The 27,141-nt window shown below is 43.1% G+C and overlaps 2 protein-coding genes across 2 annotated transcripts; one reads left to right on the top strand and one right to left on the bottom strand.

Annotated features, from left to right (window-relative positions):
* Positions 1–1,354: 1,354 nt before the first annotated feature.
* LOC106659712 (laccase-5) lies at positions 1,355–8,723 on the top strand (the record flags this gene model as incomplete). Its single annotated transcript, XM_014382390.2, is given in 2 exon segments — positions 1,355–1,459; positions 6,371–8,723. Coding segments are annotated over 2 exon segments (2,448 nt in total), but the record flags the coding sequence as incomplete, so codon positions are not given.
* A 13,895-nt stretch (positions 8,724–22,618) lies between these two features.
* Positions 22,619–24,569, bottom strand: LOC106659713 (small RNA degrading nuclease 5-like). Its single transcript, XM_014382392.2, has 2 exons — positions 24,004–24,569; positions 22,619–23,931 (listed from the first exon to the last, which is right to left on the bottom strand). The coding sequence occupies exons 1-2, from the start codon at positions 24,560–24,562 to the stop codon at positions 22,706–22,708; spliced, it is 1,785 nt and encodes a 594-aa protein (XP_014237878.1). The 5' UTR covers positions 24,563–24,569; the 3' UTR covers positions 22,619–22,705.
* Positions 24,570–27,141: the final 2,572 nt, after the last annotated feature.

A 27,141-nucleotide genomic window follows, 5' to 3' on the forward strand; every position in this document is an offset into this window, starting at 1 on the left:
GTGCGTTTGGACTCTTGAGCTCGCGCGCTAACACATTCATCCTTTATATACAGATGGGAATGCGCGCGATAACACGTCGTGCGCTTTACAGATTTATTTTCTATATCCCCACACGTTGTGTGTGTGTGTGTGTATACAGCGCGTGTAATCGTAAAAGTCGATCGTTTATAACGCGCTATACACGTTTTGTTTCGTCCGATCCGATCCGATCAGGCGCTCGAGATCGGCACATTGTGAAAATTACGTATGGTGCCGTAACTCCACACACACACTCACACATACTCGCCTCGTTTTGTTTCGCGCGCCTGGCACTCATTACGTGACGGTATAACGTCCGACGAGCCCTTTGCAAGCCAGTCAATGAGTCCGCAAAAGGAGTAAACACGTATATTCGATTCTTTCTTTCTCTCTTTCTTTTCTCTCTGTGGCAACTTCAAACGAAAGACACGTGAGCGAGGGAGAGAGTGCGAGATAGAAATCGCGCCCGCGAGAAAAACAAAATGAAAAACGTCAAATCCTTGTTGTTGTATAGCTGCTGCGCACCACATCACGCGATATCTCTCATTTCGCGGGCCCCCGGAATTGACCAAAGAGCTCGCCGTAAAATTGGTCAATGCAACGAGCGCGCGGGTAACTGCGTCGACGGCAGCTGTGTGCTTGCACAGATCGGCGCAACTTATAAGCGCCTATTGCGGCTCGAGTACATAAGTATACTCTCGATGTGTGAGAAAAAGGGGGACCCCCGAAAATCGAGAATTACATTATGTACAACGGCGGGGCTCAAGTGATACGAGTCAGTATTAACTGCGCGGCACAGCAGCAGCAACAGCAGCACCTGACTTTTTTCGCACCATTATGTATTTGTTTTGCGTGTATTATATTGAGAGAGAGAGAGAGAGAGAGAGCTTACGTGGCCGAATTACTGCCATGCATATGCGGCAATATGCGCGTTTCTTTCTCATTCTTCGTCCTTTATTTATTCTTTTTTTCTCACTTTTTAGAAAACAATCGGCAACACGCGTAGTTTTTTTTCAACGTACTCGAACGCCGTAAAGGGTATAATACTGTTCTGTCGGCTCGTTTCTACCCGTGTTATACACGTATACGTATAGAATAATACGTGTACACGCTGAAAGGTACGGCCTTCAAACCTTGGAATCGAGCGCGCGCGCAGGCTGACACACGGCTCTGCAGTATAGGCACGCAAAAATTTTATTAATAATGATAAAATAATCCGCTGCTGTGCCGTACAACACGTTACACTCCCGATACGTATCTATTATTATATTGTGTGTAAAATCGTGCTGTAGGCATATTCGCGCGCTTATATATCCCGCATTAATCGATAATTTCTCTCTCTCTCTCTCGATTCTCGCTGCACTCGAGTGACAGATAAACGAGCCGTAAAATGCGGCAGCCGTTGCATTTATATTATTATATACACGAATGTAACTCTCGCGTTCGCGCATCGACGTAACAATTGGTGAAAAATTTTAATTACGCGCGCGCGCGCTCGCAACTTTTCTATTTGTTTCAAATGCCGCCCTATATAAGGCCGCGCGCGCGCGAGCTTGATCTCTCAGCTGCAGCGGCAGCAGCGCAATCCGAGAGATCCATTCACATTTCGCATTTTATATATGTACGTATGTGTCTGTGTGTCTGTGTGCGAGTAACTTTATAGAAAGAGAGTGTATAATATATCTATACACCGAGAGCGAGAATGTCGCTGAAAAATATGAAAGTAAATCATTGAACCGCGAGTGAGCAATTTTTTCAGCCAGCCGCAACATGAGCATGCATATAATATCCCTTGAACTCGGGCGCGCGAGCGCAAAAGAGAGAGAGAGAGACCCCGCCGCCGCTGGTACACATATATATAAAATATAATGTGTATCAACGTTTTCGTATTGCTCGGGGAGGGGGGCTTTATAGTCGTGGCTTTATTATCGTCGACCGAAAATCTTCCACCGCGCACAAAAACACACACACACACACACACGTATACTGGAGGCCGCGATAGATAAGAGCTCGCGAGCTGGCAGTGCTCTACGACCTACGTGGTGTGTACACCATGGCATATATATTGCATTTATGTGTGTAAGAAATAGTACTATCTATGCATACACAGAAAAAGAGAGAGAGACAGATATGCACGTTTGCAGGCACAATCTAATTTCGAACGCGGTCCGCCGTACTGCACAGAGTGACAGTACGTGTATGTGTGTGTGTGTGTGTGTGTGTGAGTGTCCAGCCGCATACACGAACTCCCTCTCGAAGTGCACTTCGCCGCGCGGCGTGGCTCGACCCGCCGACGCAGATCTCTCTCTCTCACTTACTCTATATCTATACATTACCTATACCGCCGCACGGCCACCGCGAAGCACGTAACATTGCCAATGCGCTTATATTATAATGTATATTATATATATACCACGCGGTACGTATAGCTTTTTCCAATTTATTCCGCGCTCGACGCACCGATATATAGAACGTTATAATAAATTTATACCGGCGGTATCTCGGGCGACTGATTTTCGAGTTTTTCTCTCTTTCTTTCATTCATTTTTTTTAACAATTTATTGCGAGCGCGACTCGTCATTTTTACGATGATCTTCGAACGTTTCGAGTCGCCTTTTAAAACGACATTTATATCCCAATTGGTGCGATCGTAAATATATCGATGGATATTTTATTTATATTATACCGCGCTGTGTAGTTCGGCTTTTAACTAATAAGATTTAGCCTGCAGGCCATTTTTTCCTCGCCCGCCATGCGTTACTGTACACACACACGCACACACCCAAATGCAGCTGTAAGCGAGATAATGAGGTGGACTAATTATATTCGGGCGAACCGGATGATTTTTTTTCGTCGCAGCTACGCGCGGTTTTCTTTTTATTTTTTCGTCAAACGTATCAAAATTTTCCGCGTACCGGCCACGCGAGTGCCGACAGCACGCAGCGGATGTATTAATTACACCTGCGTACGAAATAATGATTTCATTTTCACGAGAGAGAGAGAGAGAGAGCTTTTCGATGTTTATTATATCGTTATACAATTCCGAGTATAGGCAGTTGATTTTTTCCCCACGCCCATTAAAATTTCATCCCGCGCGGCAGAAATTCGCGCAATCGACAAACGAATTCGTCGCAATCAACAAATGAATTCGTTGCAATCGTCATCCTTTTAGCTCTCTCTATTTCTCGTTTATGGTCCGTATGCGTGTGTGTGTATGTATGAGATCGTTTAATTGCCGAAAGCGCGTGTCCGAACTTGCAGCTATACACACACATATAAGTACGCAACTCTTCGTATAAGTACGCGACGGGCATTGCGCGGCATCGCGCACGGGTCGTCATTATCGCCGCATCGACATTATAAACTCGAGCCTGGCACAAAAATTCGCCAGGGCTGTCTAAGTGTATGTGTGTGCGCGCCTGTAAATATATATCTCTACGCAATTATCTAAGTTTATTGCGAGACCCGCGCGACGACCCGTGTGTGTGCGCGCGCGCGCATAGCTGGACTTATTAAATGAAAAAACGAAGCGAAACCAGGTAGAAAAAGCTAAAAGGAGCTGTCTGCGATGCGTCTTGAGCCCACATAGATATATAATGTAACGTGTGCGCACTATGTTAGTATGTGTGCTTATAGTCTCTAATTAGACGTTCGGAGCCAGGCACAGTAGCACAGAAGCAGCAGCGGCAGTAGACCTACAGACAATTGCGGCGCTCATCGGCGGCGGCGTGTGTGCACACGCGTCGAGCCCATACACACATAACATATAATGCAAACGACTTAATTATTATTACATATTGTGGCGTCGAATTGCGTGGCGATTACGACGCACAATATACATACAATATAATGTGTGCGACGCTGCGTCGAAAATAGTCGTCGTCAGCTGCATGTATGTGACGAAATACAAAAGGCAAGATCGGTAGTTTAGAAAGGGTTAACTTTTTTGAACATTCTTTCGGGATCCGCACATGTTTCATTGACGTAAAAAAAACGCTAAAAGGCAATAATTCTGAATTTTTTTCCCCGAGTCAGATATTTCCGTGCTGAACGTGAGTTAAAAACGATCGAGATAATTTTTTGAGGTCTTTAAACGACAGTATGATATATTTACAAGGAGACCAAGGCATTATCAACAAAATTTTCTTGAGAACTTGGAGAAATGATCTAAAATTTTTTGCCAAGATTCATGCATATTTTTTTACCAGTTTTCAGACTTTTTCATTGCTTATATTTTTCACAAAACTTTTTCTTCCCTTTTTAAGATTGAACATTTTTGATGGAACATTTTTTTTAAATATAAGTCTCAAGACCTAATAAATCAAAATAAAAAAGGAGTCCTAAATAAACGTTGGAGTCGACTTGGATTCGGAATCTCATGTGATCTTTTTGAAAACTAACCCTTAAGTACCGATTTTTTTGAATTTAGAACCTTATTTATACTCAAAAAGCTCGCGTCAAGACCTCTAAGGTCCTGCAGTATAATATTAAAGATAAAATCATCGGTAAATATCGGTATAAATCGGTATCCATTCGCACTCATAATATCGGCTTTTAGACACGAGCATCGCATCTTACACCATATCGCGTATTATAACGTAAGTTAACGCACTATACACGCAGCTCCCGGCTGGGAGTTTTTCGATGTATATTATAAAGAGTCGCGATTTTCTGCTGCAGCGGCATGCAGTGTCGGCGGCGGCGGTGGCGGTGGCAGCAGGAGCACAGCGCGCAAAACTTTGACGCGCGCGCGCGGGAGGGAGGAAAGAGAAAGTAAGCGAGAAGGAGATTGGAAAAAAGTGAAAGAGAGTAGGTAACGGCACATACTCCAGGTGCGTGTCTCACACTATCACTATTTTCTTATAGTCTTATATACCTGGCTCGCGATTCGCGTGTGCATTGTACCTGTATGAGTGTGTACGTGTATGTATAGCACATATATATCTGTGCTCGCCGTGTGTATGTGTGTGTGTACTACCTTGCCTTTGCGCTCGCAGGAGGCCAAGTCGAGCGTGTTCATACATACCTGCCGATCGCTTGTCTGTCCGTCTCTCTCTCTCTCTTTTTCAGTGTGCAATGTGAATTGCTCGAATGTGTGTGAGTGTATGTATGTATGTGTATAAGTGCGAGCGAATAGGAGAACCATACTACTGCTCAGGATCGGAGCTGCAAGGCAACTGTGGAAAGGAGGCTCGCCGCTGGAGTTGAGCCACCACCTCTGCCTCCGCTGCCGCTGCCGTTGCCACCGCTGGCTGGCTGGTACCATTGCGTGAGAAACTGGGCTAACAGCCTTTTGCACATTTTGCACACGCGCTGCAGCAGCACCGAGTGTCAGTGCTCGACGTGCATCGGACGAGAACGGGACACCATACAGAACACCGATCCGATCCGACCGAGAAGCGGCTCTCTCGCTCGGCCGATTTCTTCTCAGCTCCGATTATATATATTTTTTTTTCGTACATCGCTGAGTCGAGGAAAAAAGCCAAAGTTTGTTTGTTAGTTGTTGTTGTTCGTTGTTGTTGGATATTTTGAGAGTGCGTGTATTCAAGTGATATAGATTATTTTTAAAAAATTTATACGAATTAAGAGTGCAGTCTTAGTGCAGAGAGGAGAGGCGCACGTCACACGTCGACACGTCGCTTCGCGTTTGGCACACGCGCGCGCCAAAACAAGTGTCCCGACATGCCCGATTATTTCAATCACCATCATCAACCACACTACTTCAGCTGCCGTCGATACTCAACCGATCAGCCACTGCTGCTAAATTCCTCCAAGGCTCTATCTCGTAGCTAGCTCTTCTCTTCTTCGACTCATTGCGCTTTTTTTTTGTCGTTGCTCTTCTCGATCGATCATACGAGTCTCGCATTCTCTTGGCGTGTGATTGCCTTTTTTAAAAGCACACACACACACACACAGAAAACCCACACACAGCAGAGATATCGAGAGGCGCCAAGCCTGTGCCGCGCGCAAGTTTGTGCAATACACGACACGTACAACGTGTATACACCAGCAGCGACCGCTGCAGCTGTGTGTGCAGCCGCTGCGCAGCAGCAACAGCAACAGCTAACAGCGTGAAAGGACTCGGCGACGACAACGAACCAGTATATAGATATACTCGCTGCTGCGAGCGCAAACGAGAGTAGTCTGCACAGAGCTCGTGTAGCAGAAAATCTGCGATCGGTAATTGTCGCTCCGATAATCGGCCAGCACAGCATTTTCGCTCGTTTGTTTTTTTGCTCAACCTGTTTGTTTGTTTTACCCGTATAATCCAAACCAGTGCTCGTGTTTGTTGAGTGTGTGTGCGTGCGCGTGTTTTCTCCTCGATAAATCGCTAAACATGAAACCCACAAAGATCGGCGCCAAATCGGCGCTTCTACTGCTACTGCTGCTCGTCTCCCATGTGAGATCCGATGCAGCCCGCAGCAGCAGCAGCAGCGGTAGCAGTGCCAGCAGTGCCAAATCGTCCTCCAGCTCCAGCAAGACAGCCCTACCCGTGGGTGCCAAGCTAAAGCCCAAAACGACGGCCTCTAAAAGCAGCAACAGCAGCGATCAGTCCACGGCCGAGTCGCAGTTCTGGACGCCGTCGATCAAGACCGCCGGCAATCCGCTGTTCGGCCAGGTGACCGCCGACGACCAGTCGGCCCGCTACTTCTCGGCCAGCCACGGCCTGGTCCAGACCCACCCGGACTCGGCCATCTTCCAGGCGGGCTTCGGCGGCATCGACAATCTCGGCGGTCGCTGGGGCTCGACCGCCCGGCCGCCCGCCAGCTCACTGCGCTCGCGACCCCTGGACTACAGCGAACGTGCCACCGCCGAGCTGCGCCGTAATCCGTCGCTCTCGGCGCCCGACGAGTGCGCCCGCGCCTGTCGCGAGGGCGAGCCCCCCCGCATCTGTTACTATCACTTCACCCTGGAGTTTTACACGGTGCTCGGTGCGGCCTGCCAGGTGTGCACGCCCAACGCCACCAACACCGTGTGGAGCCACTGCCAGTGCGTGCTGGCTGACGGCGTAGAGCGCGGCATCCTCACGGCCAACCGAATGATCCCCGGCCCGAGCATACAGGTGTGCGAGGGCGATCGAGTGGTCATCGACGTGGAGAATCACATGGAGGGCCAGGAGGTCACGCTCCACTGGCACGGCGTCTGGCAGAAGGGCTCGCAGTACTACGACGGCGTGCCCTTCGTCACCCAGTGCCCGATCACGGCCGGCACGTCGTTCCGCTACCAGTGGACGGCCGGCAACGCGGGCACCCACTTCTGGCACGCTCACACGGGTCTGCAGAAGATCGACGGCCTGTACGGCAGCGTGATAGTGCGCCAGCCGCCGAGCAAGGACCCGAACAGCAAGCTCTACGACTACGACCTGACGACCCACGTGGTGCTCATCAGCGACTGGATGCACGAGGACGCCGCCGAGCGTTTCCCCGGTAGGCTGGCCGTGAACGTCGGCCAGGACCCCGAGACCGTGCTGATCAACGGCAAGGGTCAGTTCCGCGACCCCAACACGGGCTTCGTCACCAACACGCCCCTCGAGGTGTTCACCATCACGCCGGGTCGTCGCTATCGTTTCCGCCTGATCAACGCGTTCGCCTCGGTCTGTCCGGCTCAGATCACCTTCCAGAGCCACGATCTCACCATCATCGCCACCGACGGTGAACCGGTGCAGCCGGTCAACGTCAACACCATCATCTCGTTCTCGGGCGAGCGCTACGACTTCGTCGTCACGGCCAATCAGCCGGTGGGCGCCTACTGGATACAGCTGCGCGGCCTCGGCGAGTGCGGCATCAAGCGCGCCCAGCAGCTCGGCATACTGCGCTACGCGCGCGGACCCTATCAGCCGGCCGCCCGGCCGCCGACCTACGACGTGGGTCTGCCCCAGGGCGTGGTGCTCAATCCCCTCGACGCCATCTGCAACAGGCCGCGCGACGACGCCGTCTGCGTCAGTCAGCTGAAGAACGCCGGCCACGTGGACGAGGGACTGCTGCAGGAGCGGCCCGACGTCAAGATCTTCCTGCCGTTCCGCTTCCTCGGCTACAGGCCCGAGGAGGTGTTCCAGCCCAACACGTACAATCGCTATCTCGTGGCGCCCACGGGCGATCACGTCATCTCCCTTGTGGACGAGATCTCGTTCACGTTCCCGCCGTCGCCGCCGCTCTCCCAGATCCAGGACATACCGCCCGAGCAGTTCTGCAACGGCGACAATCGGCCCGCCGACTGCGGCGCCAACTGCATGTGCACGCACAAGGTCGACGTGCCGCTCAACGCCGTCGTCGAGGTCGTCCTCGTCGACGAGGTCCAGCAGCCGAATCTCTCCCATCCGTTCCATCTGCACGGCTACTCGTTCAAGGTCGTCGGCATTGGCCGCTCGCCCGACAAGAACGTCAAGAAGATCAATCTCAAGCACGCCATCGATCTGGACAGGCGCGGACTGCTTCACCGAGAGTTCAATCTGCCGCCGAGCAAGGACACGATCGCCGTGCCGAACAACGGCTACGTGGTGTTCCGCTTCCGCGCCGACAATCCCGGCTACTGGCTCTTCCATTGCCACTTCCTCTTTCACATAGTCATCGGCATGAATCTCATACTGCACGTGGGCACTCACGGCGATCTGCCGCCGATCCCGCCGAACTTCCCGCGCTGCGGCGATCATCTGCCGCCCATACAGGCGCCCCTGCCGCTCAGTCCTTATCACTGATCGTCCGCCACTCGTGCGATAATGTGAGATCGTTGCCTGAGAGAGATAGAGAGACGATGTTTTATTATTTTCTTTCTTTTTTCTTTTTCTTTTTTTTTTTTTTGTTCGAGTCATTTTATTATGCAACCAAGCGCCATGCCAATTAATAACTTTTTTTTGCTCTTTTCTATATGTATTACGATACTTACAAGTATTTTCTTCCCATCAAAAAAATTGCGCGTATGTATACCGAGTATATAATATATATGAAAATACGCGCATACATTACGTTCGCCGCAAGTATTTTTGCAGCTATATAATAATTATGTATTTTTTAAATGTACCTATGTATACTATTTAGTCAATTCACATTTTTTCATTTGGAATATACATGTAAGAGGTTGCGTGGAAAAAGAGAAGTTTCACGACGCGTCAATCGCGTTGGTTCTTCTTCTTTTTTTATTCTGACTTTTTTTTCCTATTTTTTTTTATTTATTCATTTTTTTTTTTTTTGCTAACGACGCGAATCTCGCAGTGTGTACGATATTATGATGAACTAATACCATTAGCTTTGAATGATTCAGTCCGATGGGTTAATTTATATTAAAAGTGGATCAATTGCAATATACATTATGATGAATAACAATTATTTTTAACGATTAAAAAAAGAAAAGAAGACGGAAGTGTAATCGGCGAAGAAATCGGTGCGTACCACAGATATCGCCGATCTTTTTGTCGAAGAAAGGGTTTTTATGCTCATAATCAAAGGTGGATTGTAACAGAGATGCATGCGTATTATAATAATAATAATAAGAAAGCAAGACGAGAAAAGAAAATTCTTATCGTAACTCCATTTTATAGATTCTTAATCGGAAGAGATTCAAACGATGCCTTATTACATTATATATAGACGCGCATTCGTTTCGGGTGTTTTTCTCGCTCAATATCTTTGCGGTATAGTAATTTTATACTCAATTATTATATACTTTTTTTATGTACGACGACAATGGGTGGAATTAGTAAAATGATTTACAAGTATATAATTATAATATATATTATGTAATAGTCCAAATCCACGTATCAAGTCAAAACGAATACTTTAAAGAATAGCCGATTATTATATTATATATTTATTTTCCTTAGTGTGTAAATACATTTTTGTGTAACGACGACGATGACGAGGAGAGAGCCCAGGAGGACGAAATAATACTCACGAATATGTTAATATATCGAAAAAAAGTTGAAAAAAATCAAACAAAAAAAAATACAAAAAACAAGTAATGGTGGCTAATTGTTCCATGCAATGTACATGACATATTCATTTACCGTATAACGATATATTATAAAAAGGATTTAAAAAAAATGACTATAAACCTATATTGTAAAAAGTATTCGTAACGTTAATGTAAATAAGTCATCTTTTCATTGAACTTGAAACGTTTTTACTTCTCTGTAGATACGAAGCATTTATTATGTAATAATAATTTTAATATTTAATTATGAAGAAAACGGGAGGGAAAAAAATTAGATTATCTACGGAAAAGAGTGTATGTGTGCGTGCGAGCGTGTGTTGAATAACACCCGAGCAACACAACGAATCGCCAACGGAGATAACAACGAAGAATAATAATTATAATTATAGCAATTCTGAAAATGTATATATAGCAGTGAAAATAAATCAATAATATTGATGGAATCTTATACAACTGTACGATAATCTTGTGTTTCTAATCCACCATTAACTTACTCTCTTCGCCCAAGATCACCAGCAAAAACACACTTTAATTGCAGAAAATGCGTTACATATACACATCGCGCACAGAGTACATTATAAATATGTACTTTTCACATGCGTGTGCGCAGCGCAACGAAATGCACATAATATAAACTCACACACATATGTCTATATGGTTAATGTACGGAGGAATTGAAAATGGTGCACACAACGCATGCAGACGCGAGCCACGCGGACATGCCGCGCGCGCGCGCGATCGTTACGTCAACCGATTCGCGGGAGAATATATATTATATATATGAGAAAAAGCACACATTTTCGTGCGCCACACACGCGGTATTGGTCGGTACGTACATACACACATACATGCGTGCGTAAATATGACTCTTCGTAACGGGAGATCTTTTTTTTTTGTTACCTCGCCATTTAATGGATGGATGGAATATCTGGGTAAATTTTGACGTATGTGGAATTGCAAAAAAGAGGTTCCCTGCGCTTGGATGAGAAAAAAAGGAATTCACTTCGTCGCATTCTTCGAGCTGCGTTATTACCATTAAAACTACATTTATACACACGACCGACGAATATTTATAATGTATCCTTTATAAACGAGAAAATATTTATGTACGCGCTCGGGACACTATTTTACGCATCGGCAGTTGCATGGTTTTTATAATCTTTTTTTTTTACGGTAACAATAATCACTTATCTCATATACAGTATATATAATATATATAAAATAACTCGAGTCGAATGGATGACAAATTGTTCAATGATCGTGCGATCCGCTCATTGAAATATACTTGATGGATGGATGGATGCTGCTGCTGCTGCTTTATACCGCATCTACCTATATATATTTTTACCGCGAGCATACCATATTATTATCGGCGCAGCTTTCCAACGCGGACAGGCTCGCGCGAACGCGATCGAGCGCTCGAGCGCCCGGTAAAGGTCATTACTCCTTTAAATGTCACGTAGTAAATGGTGCGATGATGTTGCACTTTTTTTTTCTTCTTTCCTCTCGAGTGTAAGTTATCAACGTGCCTCGTCGCGATTTCGTTGCGCGAACAAGGAAATAGAAATGAAGAAAGATAAAACGGGGGGAAAAAACGAAGCCGATCAAATATTTTCGTGTATTAAGCGCCGCGAGGTCGCATAAATCTCAGCTACTATATGGGCGATTCACTTTGCATGCGCGCGAGCGCCACGTTATTATACTTTTACATGCGCTTACTCGCATCGTCATCATCATCATTACCATCATCATAATGCTTAATTAAAGTTTATAAGCGAGCCGAGAGAATTGTCGTCGCGTCGGAAGAGTTTCACTCTCGTTTGCGAATCGAGACTAAACATCAGCTAGCTCGCGGGAGCAGCCGCGGCAGCAGCTGCAAATATAAGCCAGTGTATTAGATGTATACCATTATAGTATATACAGGTATATTATACACTTATAAATGCCAACTTTCCATTCTCTTATGTACAGTCTCTCTGGCTGTGTTATACCCACCGCGCGGCGGCTGCTGCTGCTGCTGCTGCTCTCATGCGGCCTATCTATAAGTATGCAATTGGAGTCATAGCTATTTTTATTTTTATGCACCTAAGAGAGTCGAGCTTGAGAGACTCGCGCGCGCGCGAGCCCGAGCGGAATTACGTAAGGCCCGATTCGTCGACGGGCGCTGCACATTTCGAAGGGTCACGTCGGTAGTATGGTTATATATGGATATACATATGGCTGCGCTCGCGGGCCTATGTATGATAAGTCAAAACTTTAATGCTACAATGCACGTCAAAATTCATTTTTAAGGTACGCTGGATTACGTGCATGATATCGCGCTCAGAGACGCAGGAAAGTCAATCGCTCGTATCAAGTGTCATTGCCTATGCTAAAAAGTAAAAGTTCATGATATATCGTGCTATGATACGGCGAATTAATATTTACGCATGACACACGTGCATAGAGGCTCAAATGTGCGAGATCGTTTTACTAAAGGACTTAGGACACCTCTCGTCAATTTAACGCCTGCGTATGTACAAATGGCTTTATATTACAGTGGAATAGCAAAAAACGTGTTCCCGCCGTTTCTACCGGAGACAAAAAAAATTGAATCGTGTACGAAAAATGAGTTGGCCCTGCTTGACTTTGAACGAATATAAAATCTAAAAGGTACTACTCGCCTCTCCGTTCGAGATGTAATAAAATAAATTGTTTTTTTTCCACTTTTTTTTTATAAATCACTTTTACCTAAGCGCAATTAATGTGCGTAACTTTGAATAATAAAAAAAAATGTTCATTGCAAATTCCCACGCTCTGGGCTAGTGTGTGTGTGTGTGTGCGTGAGTGAGCGAGCGAGTGTGTCTGTAAAGCATGATTACACAGACATATTTTCTCGGTAACATAAGTCGTTGCTAAATCTATTGCGAATTGTTTCCTCACACGTGTTGGTGCCGCTGCCGTATAGTAGTGTTGCCCACTGCCACGCCGCTATATATACATGTATAATATACCTTATATACCTTCTACGCGGACTGTGCGACAAGTGCGAGTAAATTAGTCATTCTTAAAAAGCTGCACAGAAATGCTATACAGGCTCCGTGTTTTATTACATATATTTATACGTATTGTACAATGGTTAAATCGAATCAGAAGTTGGGTCAGCGTGCGGCTGTGGCGGTGTCGGCGGCAATTTCCTGTTGTAAAAAAAGGAGCACCGCGCCGAGAGCACGAGTGAAATTATTTAAGAATCGCGCCGCGGCCTTCTCTCTGCCTCTCGTTTGTGTATACTTATGTACGATAAAGCACAAATAAATAATTCCGAAAATTCGAATTGGATCGCGCGGCTTACCCGGCATAATATGTACCTCGCTGCGTCCCGAAACAATCGCCGAGTCATTTACATGATCGAGAGTGCATGTGTGCGCTGTACAGCATATATAAAAGGGAATTTTATGAATTAAAATATACACGTGTAGTACCTGCGTGCCGAGCTCTGTATCGAATCGTTTGTGTACCGAGAGCGTGCGCATACTTACAACAACAAAAAAATCGACCTCAAGTGACATTGCAAAAGCAAAAAAAAAAAAAAGAGTAAAGAATAAGATTGAATAGAAAGGATTCAGCAGCTCAGCAGCAATAGAGCAGAGACTGGCGTGTACGGTTCAACATTGCATACGTGTATAGAGCTGTATATCTTGCATCAGCCATCACCTCGTAGCTGCAGCAGCAGCAGCCTATGAGTACCTTGAAAGTAACGCCTCGGAAACACGTGAACAACGAGACGAAAAAAAAGTTCAATGTATATAGATACGTATACAGAGTAGTCGAGAGTGCTGCGGAGTCAACGAGGAAAAAAAAAAGAAAGAATGAAAGAAAAATCTCCGTACGTACATACACGCGTTTATAGATTCCGATGGAAAGCAGCGATAAGAGATCGGTATGTATGTATACGCGAAGATCTCTCTCTCTCTTTCGAGTCTCAACTTTGACTTTATCGGCGCGCGATACGTACGCGCTTTTTTTTTCTCCTCTTCGTGTAATTACAAACTAATCAAAGCTTTCTCACGTGCGTATATATTTTTTATTTATATGTGTGTACACGGCGTCAAAAGCGGCGGCGCCACGTAGTAACAATGACTCCATAACGTACGTGTATTATATACAGCATGATGGCTGTACAATCGAGCCACCTAATTTTGCGCGAGTCACGTGTGTACCGGATGAATGAGAGGAAGAAAAAAAAAACGTATAGCCGTGCATTTTCGACGCGGCCTGCGTAGCGTGTCTTACACGCCGCGCGCGGCTGTATTCAAAGTGCATAAAGATATCGCTCGGCTCGAGAGTGCGTGCGTGCGTGCGTATGATATTTGGCGCTCGCGGCAGCAGCAGCAGCGTATATATGTATAATACGAGCGTCGTGTGACACTTGTCGGCCGATTCGCGCGGCAACGTATATAAATGTGTACGACACGAGAAACAACTTAAGGCGCTCGACCTATATAACAGTCGATTTTCTCCGAAGAAAAATTCACGCCTGCAATTTTTTAACACATGTGCGGGCTGCGGTATAATATACAGAGGAAAGCCGCAAACGCACAAAAAAAAACGAAGAGAAAGAAATGGTGCACGAGGTGGTTGCATACGTATATAGAAATTCGCATTTGCACAAAATAGAGCCAACGCATAACGCGCGATATAGATGCTTTGTAACGTCTTCTCGTTGCATTGTAACTACGCGCAGCTTTAATGGCTCCGAAGCTCTACGCTATTTTTCATTGGTACATGCGTGGTGTAAGTCCATAAGCGCGTGTACGCGTATACGATATCGCATCAACGCGTCGCTCTAGCATTTTACGCACGAGAGAATCTCTTTCGTCGCTTTTTTTTTGTTGTCGTTGTTTATGTCATTATATTTTTTTTTGCGAGATGCTCCCACCCTCTGGCAGCAGCTTTTTCTCTCCGCAGCGTATATAGAAATAATACTTCCGGAGAACGTAACGATAATATAACTCACCCACACCTCGCGGTTTTATATATGTACAACTATATATAAAATAGACGCGTGTCGAAAGTCCCTTTGCGGGACGTCGCACGGAACAAAAAGGAGGGAAAAGCACGGCGTATTTTCTCATCATTAGTCGCGCGGATGAGATACGATTGAAACGACACACATATATACTACAAGCACGTATACACCGACAGTCACTCGTGTTTTACGCATTTTCGTATAGATATATACACGCAGACGCACGCGCGCGCGCAGAGTAGAGATACATCAGAGATTGATAATCAACCACATGAGAATCATTACGATATACGTGTTTTCTTCTTTCCTTGCTTCATGTAAATCTTAGCCAGTAGCTGCAGCGTTGTATATTACGCGCGCGCGTAAGTTCGCAATCGCCGCGCGGCGCGTCGCGCAACAGCATGCACATACCCTCCGGATTTTTTGCCAAACTCCCGCATTTTATTAAAACGCACTTACGTATTAACTCCCTTAATAATTTCCCCTCCCATCGGCCACGGTAAAAAAAAGGTTCGGAAAATTATACACATACAGCTCAAGAGATCGTTTACACGGTACGAGAGCTTTTATGTGTGCGCGCGCGCGCGGCTCATAATGGCATTTCTAAACTGCGGCGATAACGTATGTAGAGGTACGCGGCATAATGCGCGCGGTATATAAGAGCGACTATTTTATGCAACTCCCTCGAAAAACGATCGTTTATCTATTCGTCTAGCTGCTGCTGCTGCTGCTGCTGCTGCGTGTGTATGTATGTGTATGTGGGGGAGTGTATATAAGTGTGTTTCTCGTGCAGTCGTAATGCCTATTAACTTATAAACGTTTCGGATGCGTGTCTGTAAGTGTGCGCGCGCCCATTATACGCTGGGTGCGTTTTCAGGTATACAACACACACACACACACACACGTACAGACATATACTGCATCTTATTATATGTAAATATTGTCGATCCGAAAGGCCTAGCTGCTCGGCAAGATGCATTACACGTTGGTATTATGTATATAAGAGGAGGAGAGTCGAGAGCAGTCTCTGGCGCTCCGATACTATGCACGGGATTAAACGGCATAAACGACTGCAGTTAACGCGATGTTTATTGAGCTCTAGTTATATATATATACACATCGCCGAGACAGTATACAGCCGAGCACACAGCTCCCGATACAGATTGTATTACCGGCAGCTCGCCGAGCATTTCCATGCTATTATGCGCATTATATTAAACCGAGCAAAAGATATTGCAGTGTGGGCCGTATAGAGTCCGTAATTTGAGAATAATTTTGCCTGGACATAAGTCAGCGAGAGAGAGAGAGAGACCCGTGTAAATGTGTGCGATCGAATATAGATATATCACGATACTAAACTCGCGCGGTATATTTACGCGCGGTGCGGGTATTACTGTATGATACACATACAGATACACAATGAAACGTGTGTATAACCGCGACCGAGCTCGCGATCGCGATCCGCTACTACTTCCAAATGTTTCAAGCTCGAGCGAATTCGACTCGACTCTGATTGTTCCACTTCCTTGCGGCGAACTATACGCAAACGCGCGTACACACACACACACAAGGCATTATATACACTGATATATCGCTATTTTAGCTGTAAATCAGAAGACGTAGCGGAAAGTCTAGGGCAATGCTTCGCTCTTCGCCTCTGCTTTTATTTATTTGTACGATTAACCCAGTAATTATACGCGTACACGAGATAGTACGCAGAGGATCGGTATTAGGATATATTTTTTCCCATCTACTGCGTGAATTAAAAAATCAAGAAAACAAGCAAGCAAACAAATTATAGTATACAAGTCAATCGATCTGCTGTGGGCGAATTATATCAAGTTTAATACATTTTAAGAAAAATTTTGTATAGTAATTCGCAAAATGTTTTTCCATTTGCGAGTTTACAATACTCCATCTGTCGATGAAATCAAAAAGCTCATGATCTAATATGACACTTATTTTGAGTATACGAAAGACTTGTTACGATACCAATCGGATATATTTATGTGGATCCTTACATTTTCTTTTATGAGTATATAACTAATTTTATTTAGAATCAATAAGCAGCTGTAGAAAAACAGCTGCTAAAAGGGAAATTTCAAGAAAATTCCTCAAAAAGAGTTAATTTTAAACAAATTAATAAATTTAATTTGTGAATATAAGGCTTATAAAAAAAAGGTTGAAAAATTCAATAAAATTGAAAAAAGACCCTGAAGTGTTTCCTCTGCTTCCCGACGCGTGCAAAAACGTTTCACTTCCAAAAATAAAAATAAAACTTCTCACGAGCTATCCGCACGGCACAGTACGTACATGCACATAATAATATAATAAACGCGCGTTAAAACTTTCAACGCTCGACCGGACGAAATCCGATTTTAAGCGCGATCTCGTATATAAGATCGGTATTCGCATAGCATATGAATGGTACGTGCCTCGGTACTCGTACTTCATATATATACCATAACTATATATGCAAGCCTCTATGTATATATAAGAAATATGCACGTGTGTGTGTAACACACGCTATATGCGCGTGTACTTTCAATTTACCGCTTGAAAATATTTAAATGTGAAGTCACTGCCGCCGCGCATTAGATTATAGTTTGCCTATTATAACTCGGGCTGCCTGGCACACGGTACGGCCAACATTATAAAAGCCGGGGGAGAGCTGCAGCACGAAAGTGTAAGTGCACACGCGGTGCATGTTATTATACATATATACGAGCTCGCTGGCCGCCTCCGAGTATAAGCGAAAAAAGACAACTCACTCGCTCCTCGATTCATTTTGCCGTATTATAAACGAGCTTATAGAGTAGATGCATGCGTTATAAGCGTATGTGTGTATGAGTGTACACAAGTGCAGCTCTATAGCAGCGCGTGATAAGCTATTTGTCGCGTACGTGTTACATATTACGCTCGTTTATAATATAGCGTGTGTGTGTCTATCCCGTACCTATATATAAATGTAAACGTATATATACATTTTGTATACACCTTCTCTCTTTGACTGCTGCTGCTGTCTATGCGTCCGAGCGATTTTGTCGCCACACGCCATATTTCTCAATTCTATGTAAAGCAAGCCGGATATGCCGTACACCTCGTTTGCGCGCCTAGAGCTCGCGCGAGACGCGTATAAATAAATAAATAAATGAACGAAAAAAAAAGACGCGAAAAAAAAGAGATCGCTCGCGGGCTTGTCAAATAAGCTGCTGCTGCTGCTGCTGCGTGCAGTTCGAGGAATGTCGCGCGCGCGCACCTAACATATATACGTGTACGTATGTACCGCAGCAGTATTTACATTTTCACTTGCTTATCGGGCGCGCGCGCGCGCGCGCGAGAAATGCACCCATACGCCGCGATCTATATATATAAATGTGCATTTTACGCTCGCGTATGTACACTCCAAAACTACGCGACGTATAATTGATTGACAACGACGAAATCAATCGCGCGCGCGGTTATAAACGTACTGTTTGCGCACTGCGGGCAGAATTAAAAAAAAAATTGGATATGTATAGGGCCCACCACGGCTGCTCGCACCATTTAGACCTGTTTTACTCGTTTTTCTCTAAATAAATCGGCACGAGCGCGATCGATCGTTCGAGGCGCGCGCGCGCATTTCTTTCCATTATGATGGCATAATGCGCGCGCGAGCCCAGGACTTGGATACTGCGTACGAAAACCAGATGAAACTCGATTTCAACTCTATGTATAAATAAATACGTTTATAAAATGTGTTATATACCGTGTAGTGCCTAGCGCGTAGCTCGATACATATTCGAGAAAACAACTTTCCCTGTCAACGGGCCCGTTTCGTTCATCAATAATTATTAATTTATTAATTCATTATAGTCGCCGATAAAATCGTTCCTTTTTTCTTTTCTTAATTTCCTTTCGTTATTTTTCGATAATTTCAATCAATGAAATTCGAGCCGACACGCGACTTTTCGGATATAATACGATATCGTATGTATTTATGAGTGCGCACACGTGAGAGCCGTAACGCGTACTACTCACATTATGCCGCGCACAGCCCAATAACATAAGCCATATTAACTGCGGCATGGCACTCTAAAACGCGCTTAAAAATATCATATTGTTTTTTTGCTTTCTCTCTATGCGCTCTCTATATCAAATTGGCCACTTGTTTCGTGCATTAGCGTCACGTTTAATCAACTGCGTTATTTTGCAATTATATTGCGTATCGCGCGTCAAATGCGTACGTATATGAGACACATATCCGAGAGCAAGAGAAATGCCGCATTTTTCCGTTCTATATTTTTTGGCTCAATTATAGCCGCAAAATAATGATAACGTTAAAGCGAATCGGCGGGCGAGAAAAGAAAAAAATATAAAATATGAAATATTAATTTGCGCGAGTTTCGTTCGCGGCCGCGCGCCGAGTTTTCAGGAAGTTATCTTTGTGCGCGCAGAGACGCACGATTATATATTATAAACATATGCTAATAAGCGACTGCTTTTTTTTCTCTCTCTCCCCGGTGCACTCCCTGTAATAAGCGAACGGCGAGCGCGCGTGCATGTACCGCGTCTTAATTTTGTCGCGCCGCGCGACGCCGATCGCAATTTGCCGCCGCAACTATCAATTATTTATTTCTCCAATCGATTCTATACTTTTACTCATTGGTTACATTATACACTCGCGACCAATTAATACAAAAGTGGAGGAGAGAAAAAAAATATCTTCCTCTTCAATTATACAGACGCCTCCATCGTCCGCTGTAGATCCTGCGCGCGGACACGATACATCCGCCGTCGTTACGCTTGCGTGTAATATGCAAAAAGCGACACGCACAGTTGAGGTATTACTTCACGGTGCATAATTGATAATTTATTATAAAATGTATCGGTCGAGCTGCATGAGCGGTCGCTGCAGCAGCAGCAGCAGTGTGCATGACGAAACTGTCGCGCGCGCTTAAAAGACAAGAAACTAAATGTATGTATAGGTATATACAGTATACACCTTAGCCTATAGGCAGAGCGCGCGCGAGTTTATATTTTACTCAAGCGAGAGACGCGGTGCGCACGCAAAACTGACAATTCACGCGCGAGACAATGTAAACAGCGCGACGTATTATAAGATTTGTACAGCGTGGCTTGGCGCGGTATACGACACAGGAAATGCATTCAAAGTTTAAAAAAGAGAGAGAGACCGAGATTACGCGAATGGGCCGCGGGAAGGCCCCATATATCGCAATAATGTGGCAGCCGCGCGCACAGAGAGCTATATAGGCTGACGACGACGAGGGAAAAGTCTATAATGCACAACGACGACAACGACAAAGTCACATTGCGACGCGTTTGCAGAGAGAGAGAGAGAGAGGAAAAAAAACTATATGAATTATTATAATTGATCGATTCGGCAGGCTGTCGCATTGCGACACTGCGGCGAGCGCATAATTTCTGCCGCGCGTGTGAGAAAATATCGGAGAGCTTTTCAAATTACGACGCGCGCGCGCGCCGGTGTATTTAGGTGGATTGTGTATTTGGCGTTAAATTGCCGCTGCTACTGCCGTCTGTGTGAGCCGTTTGTGCGAACGGGGACTCCCATTAATATTAAAGCTAGGCCGTATGACTGATATTCATGATGGATGTTTTGCATGTATCTTTTTTTTAGTACGCAGCTTGAAAATAAAAAAAAACAATCCTATGCCTATTATTTGAGCACCGTACCCGGTGCTTTACGGCTAATTACTTGATTTTATGAGCTTTTAACCGGAGCAAAATAGAAAGAGAGAAAAAAAAATAAGGAATAAATGAATTCTTATGGATACGCACGAAAGATCGGGTTCTTTCGGAATCGCGCGGACTATCGGAAATCGTGCGCTCGAGTTGATATGAGGAACTCTCATCGTGTTCACGTCGCGACGTTTATATCGTGTGTTTTCCGCAAATGTACACATGTGCACCGCCGATAAGATATGTAGGCCAAAAATTACGTGAACGCATCGCCGCCGCACGAGCAAATGCATAATAATCCGTAAATTATATAGCATTGCGCCCCGCTGCCGCTGCTGCTCATATATTTATACAACTATGAAAGTGAAATATATGTACGATCTTTGCCCGCTTGTGTACATATATTTGCTTAGAGGCTACCTCGTAAAGAATCGCTGCGTGTGTTTATGTATGTGTATAATAACATTATATGCATAACTCGAATTATAAAGCGTAGAGAGAGACTCGCCGTTAAATTATCGAAATTAATTCCAAAGATATTACGCGCGCGCGCATGAGAGAGTAGCTCGAGCCGGAGAGTGCGAACGCGACTTTTTCCCCTAATTAATCCTCTTATGAGTATCTCTTAATGCGCCTACGAGACGCGCGATCGAGTAAATAAGTGAGAGATAGTAATATAGAAATAGACAGTAATTTGGCATCGCGCACTGCCTATACGTAGGAAAAAAATGAAAGAGAAAAATGTAATAAAGTTGCGGCTCTTTCCGCACATGGGGTAACACGTGGAGAAAAAAAATGAAGAAAAACGTCATTAATAATACGCGCACGCGTGTGTACTCCTGTGTTGCTGCTGCTGCTGTTGCTGTGATCTCCTTTAATTGTTGCGTCAAGTTTTATGCGCGTCTATATGCCGCGCGGAAAACAATAAAGCTTCTCACATACCAAAACGTTATGTGCTGTAGACGTACGCACACACACACGGCATACATATATATAGAAATTACACGCGCTTGAGCTGAGCACAAAATATTATCCAAGAAGTTACATGAATTGTCTAACAGCTTCTAAAGCTCTACATTACACACACACATGCACTAAATACGCACGTATGTACGTACGCGCGTTGGTGACGTTGTGCAACTTGTTATAATATTTCTTATACATATATCTATATCTATATAATATTATTATACGCACACGTGCAATATATATATATATAAGCTAAGAAGGAGAGCTGAGAAAGGCGCGGAAAAAGAAACGCACAATGTGCCCGTAGCGTTAACTTATATATGTATTTTTTTTTTTACCTATATATCGCGTGGTCGACTGCCTTTAAAAGTCCGCGCGCGACTCGCATGCCGAACTAAATAAGTGACCTGCTGTTTTAGTTTTTCACAATTTTTCGTTATTGCCTCTTGTGTTGTTTATTCATTTTCGCTGTAAGGTAGCATGAGAGAGAGAGAGATATTGCTTGGGTTTGTTTTTCTCATAAACACGCATAAAGTTAACACTTTATATTTCTGTTTTTTTTTAACTTGAAAATATTCGATCGTTTGTGATAAATTTTATCAATGCGAGATCTATTTTTTCGACGATTAGGGTTGCAAAAGACAAGAGACATTTTGTGTATGTTTCGAAATTGCGTCTATTGTAAAATTGTACTATAAATAAAAAAATTAATTCACATACAATCGACAAAAATAATAGTTCATGAAAAATTCCTTATGATTATCTAGAAATAAACAGTACTTTTAGACTGCAGATATATAATTTAACAATTTCAGTTTAAAATTACTCTATCTTACTGGAGCTTATAATATCAATCAAATTATATTTTCATTTTCATTTGATTTATTTCATGAACTTATTTATTTCTATACTATTTTAATGAACAAGTAAGTTAAAAATCGATTGAGTTATAAAAATATAATGCTCATAAACATGATTAGAATTGTTGTACTTGGTTCTATGCAATTTTATGGTCATTTTAACAATTTGCTATACATATTAAGTAGATTACCTACATGACCTAAAATTTCATTTGATTATCTTTTAATCAATAAGTGTCATTGGTATAGGAGCTTGAGAACTTTTAAACTTATTAAATTCACTTTCTAATTTATCAATTAAATCATTGGATGTATTTTTCTTAATACTTAGAAAACAACCACCATTTTCTGGATCATTTGTTCCACTAAATATAACACATACTAAACCATGATTTGTCACTTGATTCCATATTTTTTTTACCCACTTGTTTACAGATTTGAGTGTTTTAGCTATGTTTTCTTCATCTAATTCCTTTTTGGTCAATTTGATGTGACAAAGGTTTAAAGCATGTTCTGTCATTACTTCTAAATACCTTTTTATGACGTCTTTGTTGGTGTCTTTTACAACTATCCTTAATAGGTCATCTTGTTGAAAATGTTCATCATTCGTCATCTTCAAAGTTGATCCTTTTAAAACTTTGCTATATTCACTCATAATTAAAGGATTTCCAGCAATCACTGCTGACTTTGGTTCCTCTTTATTGATTTGCTTAAATATTGATGATGCTAGAATTTGTTGACAAGAGTGCGGGACAAGAACTAAATCTCCAAAATCAGGCGTATTTGACAATTTTAATTTGACTAATTTCATAGAAGCTACTGAATCTTGTCTGAAGCAATGACCATTTTCACCATCTTGAATACGTTCATTTAAAAAAGTTTGAGACAGAACTTCTAACTTTGATTTACGATATCTATCACCAGTCATATTAAATATAACAGATGTGTCTATCACATAAGGATGCATCATTTTTAAAGCTTGTAAGTCAGAGTCAAGACTCTGACCTACTAAAATAGCATCAGCAGGGAGAATTTTTTTGATACTTTCTTGCACATCTTTCAATGTTATTGTTACGTTCTCCATCATTTCTTCTGTTATTCCACTGTACTCAGTAAGGTAGTCAATAATTTCATGAGGCGGTTTTACTAGGGTTTCATATACAACATTCAGATGCTCATCAATGATTGATATACGTGTAAGTTCCAAAACACACTGTGTTGTTTTACACATTTCACAATCCAAACCAAACATGGGTGATCTAGAATTCACTTCAGCATATTCTTCCTTTGTAAATTCAAAATCTTCATAAATTTTAGCTAAACCTCCTTTAGAAGGTATTGGATAACCTTCTTCTATTAATTGCATTGGAGAAAGTATTAATTCTGTTCTTGAAAACTTGTCACTGTCTGGTAAGTCTTCAGTATCTGTGGAATGATTTTTACTTTCAACTGCAAAAAGATAAAAATAACAATTTAATATTTTTTACTGTGCTTTATTAGAATAATAGAAAAGTAAGTCACCTTTTTGAGCAGGATAAACAATTGGTTTTAATTTAATTAAATCTTTTGCTTGATCACCTGCTGCTTCCAAAGATCCATAACATTTAATTAAAGATTTTCTGTGAGCTCCAGTGAGAGGCACAGCAATAATTTCTTCTGCAATGGATCCGTTAAAAGTAGCTGGGGTTACCAGTTCTAATTTATGATCCATACAAGACTTTAATGTATGAAGAATCTTTTCATTAGCTTTGTAATGATTCAAGTGTAAACCCTCAACAATCAATACTACTGTATGGGATATTCTGTTGAACTTTTCCACTTTGCACCATCTTTCAGGCACATACGGAGAGCTAGTTCCTGCTATAGAATACATGAGTAAGTTCTGAACATCACTCAAAAATATTGGTATTCTATCATCATCTTTGGGGTTGATGGATAAACTCGCGCTCAGTCCGGCTGGAAGTAATTGCAATCTTGGAATAGCAATGAGTATTTTCTTCTTTCGACGGAGTTTTTCTTTCAGCTCCAAGAAAGTTGCTCCTTCGAGTCTTGGTTTTTTAGCTTTTGGTGGATCGCACATTGTTTATGCAGTCGGTGACACTCGGACGATAGATGTTTAATAGCCTTGAAAGGACAATATTTTTCGTACACTAAATTAATGCGAGCCGATACCGCACTTTATTCATCGGTACAAAATCAATTTCTAAAACCTATGCAACATTCTGCACACCGAGATGGCAAATTAGAACGAATACATTTGCAGCATGATTTCAGGACGCCAAAATCACCTGCATTCGCTCGCGTACGCATAACCGAAAGCATGCCGGTAACCGGCGGCGGCGGCACGATGCAACAAGTAGCGAGTATAAACAACGCGCGCAAAACCGTTGCGGACTTTTTTCCGTCTGCTACAGAGCGGCGCTCCTGTGTTTACAAAATACAAACGCGATGCTTCAAAGTTCGAACCTAACCTCGCACAATCATCTTTCATCGCTGTGTTTACGATATGTTGTGATATACCTATATAGATAGGCACCTATACTTTTGTTTTTATACTTATGAGGGGGTCATTGATCCGCGCGGAGGCGGTGCAGTTTCCGTAACTTCACGTTCGGCCTCACATAAACACTGCATTGAGTAAGATCTACTTGAGCACCTATATACTTAACGTTAATCCAATGCTTCGCGTCGATGATGAATGATTTCATTATGTTCGATTCGAATTTAAAAAATAAATAATGATAAATAAAATATTTCTCATCTACGTCACTCAAGCCCGAGATAATAATATTACAAATCGGAAATTTTCCCACGCGAATTGTGCAGTCCAAAAATGTCACTTCGGCTGTTGGTTTCGAACAATACGACAACAACGACGACGACGGGAGCAACAACCACAACAACAACAAAACAAAAACAAACCAACTGAAACGCGTAAATTATGCGAATTGCATTAGAGAGAGTCTCGCTCGGAACATTATACTTTCATACACGTGTGTGTGCATATGTATATGATGCATGCGTACGTAGAGTACAAACGCATTCACGTTAAAATATCCGACGTACAACATTAAACTCGCGTGCATTTTTTTTTAATGCTCGCGTATGTATACGTTATTCATAATAATGCCGCAATTCGACTGATTGTTATTATATCTCCGTTTGAAAGACGGCGGAATTGCGTTGTGTTGTGTGTGCTGTTTCGCGAGAGAGTCTAGAGCAGCGCGAGTTTTCATAATTATCATTCGTTCAATGTTCTCTCTTTTTTTGTACTTGATTTTAGAAATATTTACCCGCGTAAAGTTGATAATTCCATAGTCAACTTAATCTTATCCCCTGTTGTTGTTGTTGCTTTTATTGACGGCGGATGTCAGCGTGCGTACGTACACGCCTGAATTGTATAACGTTTTACAATAATTTTCACGGAAGCTTGGCATGGCAGTCGCAAAAGTTTATAACGCATATACGAAGTAACAATTTTAGACGTAATGACAGGCTTTCGGAAGGCAGCAGCAGCAGCTTGGACGAATAAACTGCGAGCAGTCACGGAAAACACATAATATATATATCGAAAAAGTTGTAAATAGAAAATCATTTTCGACGTACAGTCGTGATACGGTATGTATACTTCTTCGTTTTTTCCTTCCTCTCTCCGCGTCCGATATACATGTTTATGAGACTTGGTGCGTATTGTGTGTATAAAGTAATTCCCCCGCGCTCCAAATACGTATATATATGGTTTCGGAAATGCATGAGCGCGCGTATTTAAGTATCTTACGTAGTTGTACGCGTTTACTTTTAACGCGACGCGATATGGAAGGATAAAAAAGTGCCACTGCGATCTATTCGTCTCAAAAAAAAAAAAAAAAAAAAACACTTAAAAAATATAAAGATAGCAAAACATAAATCTCTCTCCGTACGAACTGGATGAAATCATTTGCCGCTCAAATACGCATCGTACGTCTACCTGGCGGTATAATATACATATACACGTGCAAGCGATGCCAATTAGCCATTCTAATGGCAATGTTACATTTATAAATTGAGCTCTCTCACATACTGGCGCTCGCAAGCTCGAGCTGTGGTGCATGCGAGCTGCGGTGTGCTCCGCGCGCTGCACGCTCCGCGGCTTTCTTCGTTTCCGCCTTTTTTTCTTTCTTTCCGTTTTTTATATATCGTGTATTATTAAAGCCGATACTCGACGCACACACACACACACACAAACAGGATCAAATGCTTACGTGTGTAATGGTATAATGTACACACTTCGTCGTAAATGCCAAAGAATCGTGCGCGTGTCTTCGCACACACACGCACACCATCTGTTTCTCTATGTGCAGCTTTTCCAACGACGCAATGCAACATGTACGAAGCATTGTAACGCACACGATGATGCGTAAGATTCCTCGTCGGAGCATTAAATACCGAGATGCGACGAAAAACGAGGACGGAGACAAAAAAAAAGGAAAAGTAAAAAGAAAGAAGGAAAAAAAGAGTCACGACGCGTACACGTCTTTACGCGCTGGAGAAAGGTATATAGCTGCAAAAACTTTTACTCGCGGACGCGCAGCGTTTATATATGTACGCATGTGCAGTATACGCGCGTACATATCTCGCGAGAATCATTTATCAATGACCTTTTAACAATTGCGATTATCG

The sequence above is a fragment of the Trichogramma pretiosum genome, unplaced genomic scaffold (genome assembly GCF_000599845.2).
Source record: "Trichogramma pretiosum strain Unisexual culture from Peru unplaced genomic scaffold, Tpre_2.0 scaffold19, whole genome shotgun sequence".
Lineage (NCBI taxonomy): Eukaryota > Metazoa > Arthropoda > Insecta > Hymenoptera > Trichogrammatidae > Trichogramma > Trichogramma pretiosum.

What these genes read in the sequence shown, in the direction of transcription:
- LOC106659713 (XM_014382392.2), bottom strand. Translation starts at nt 24,562, where the DNA reads ATGTGCGATCCACCAAAAGCTAAAAAACCAAGACTCGAAGGAGCAACT. An exon ending in TGTTTATCCTGCTCAAAAAG is followed by an intron (nt 23,932 to 24,003) that starts GTGACTTACTTT and finishes ATCTTTTTGCAG; the next exon opens with TTGAAAGTAAAAATCATTCC.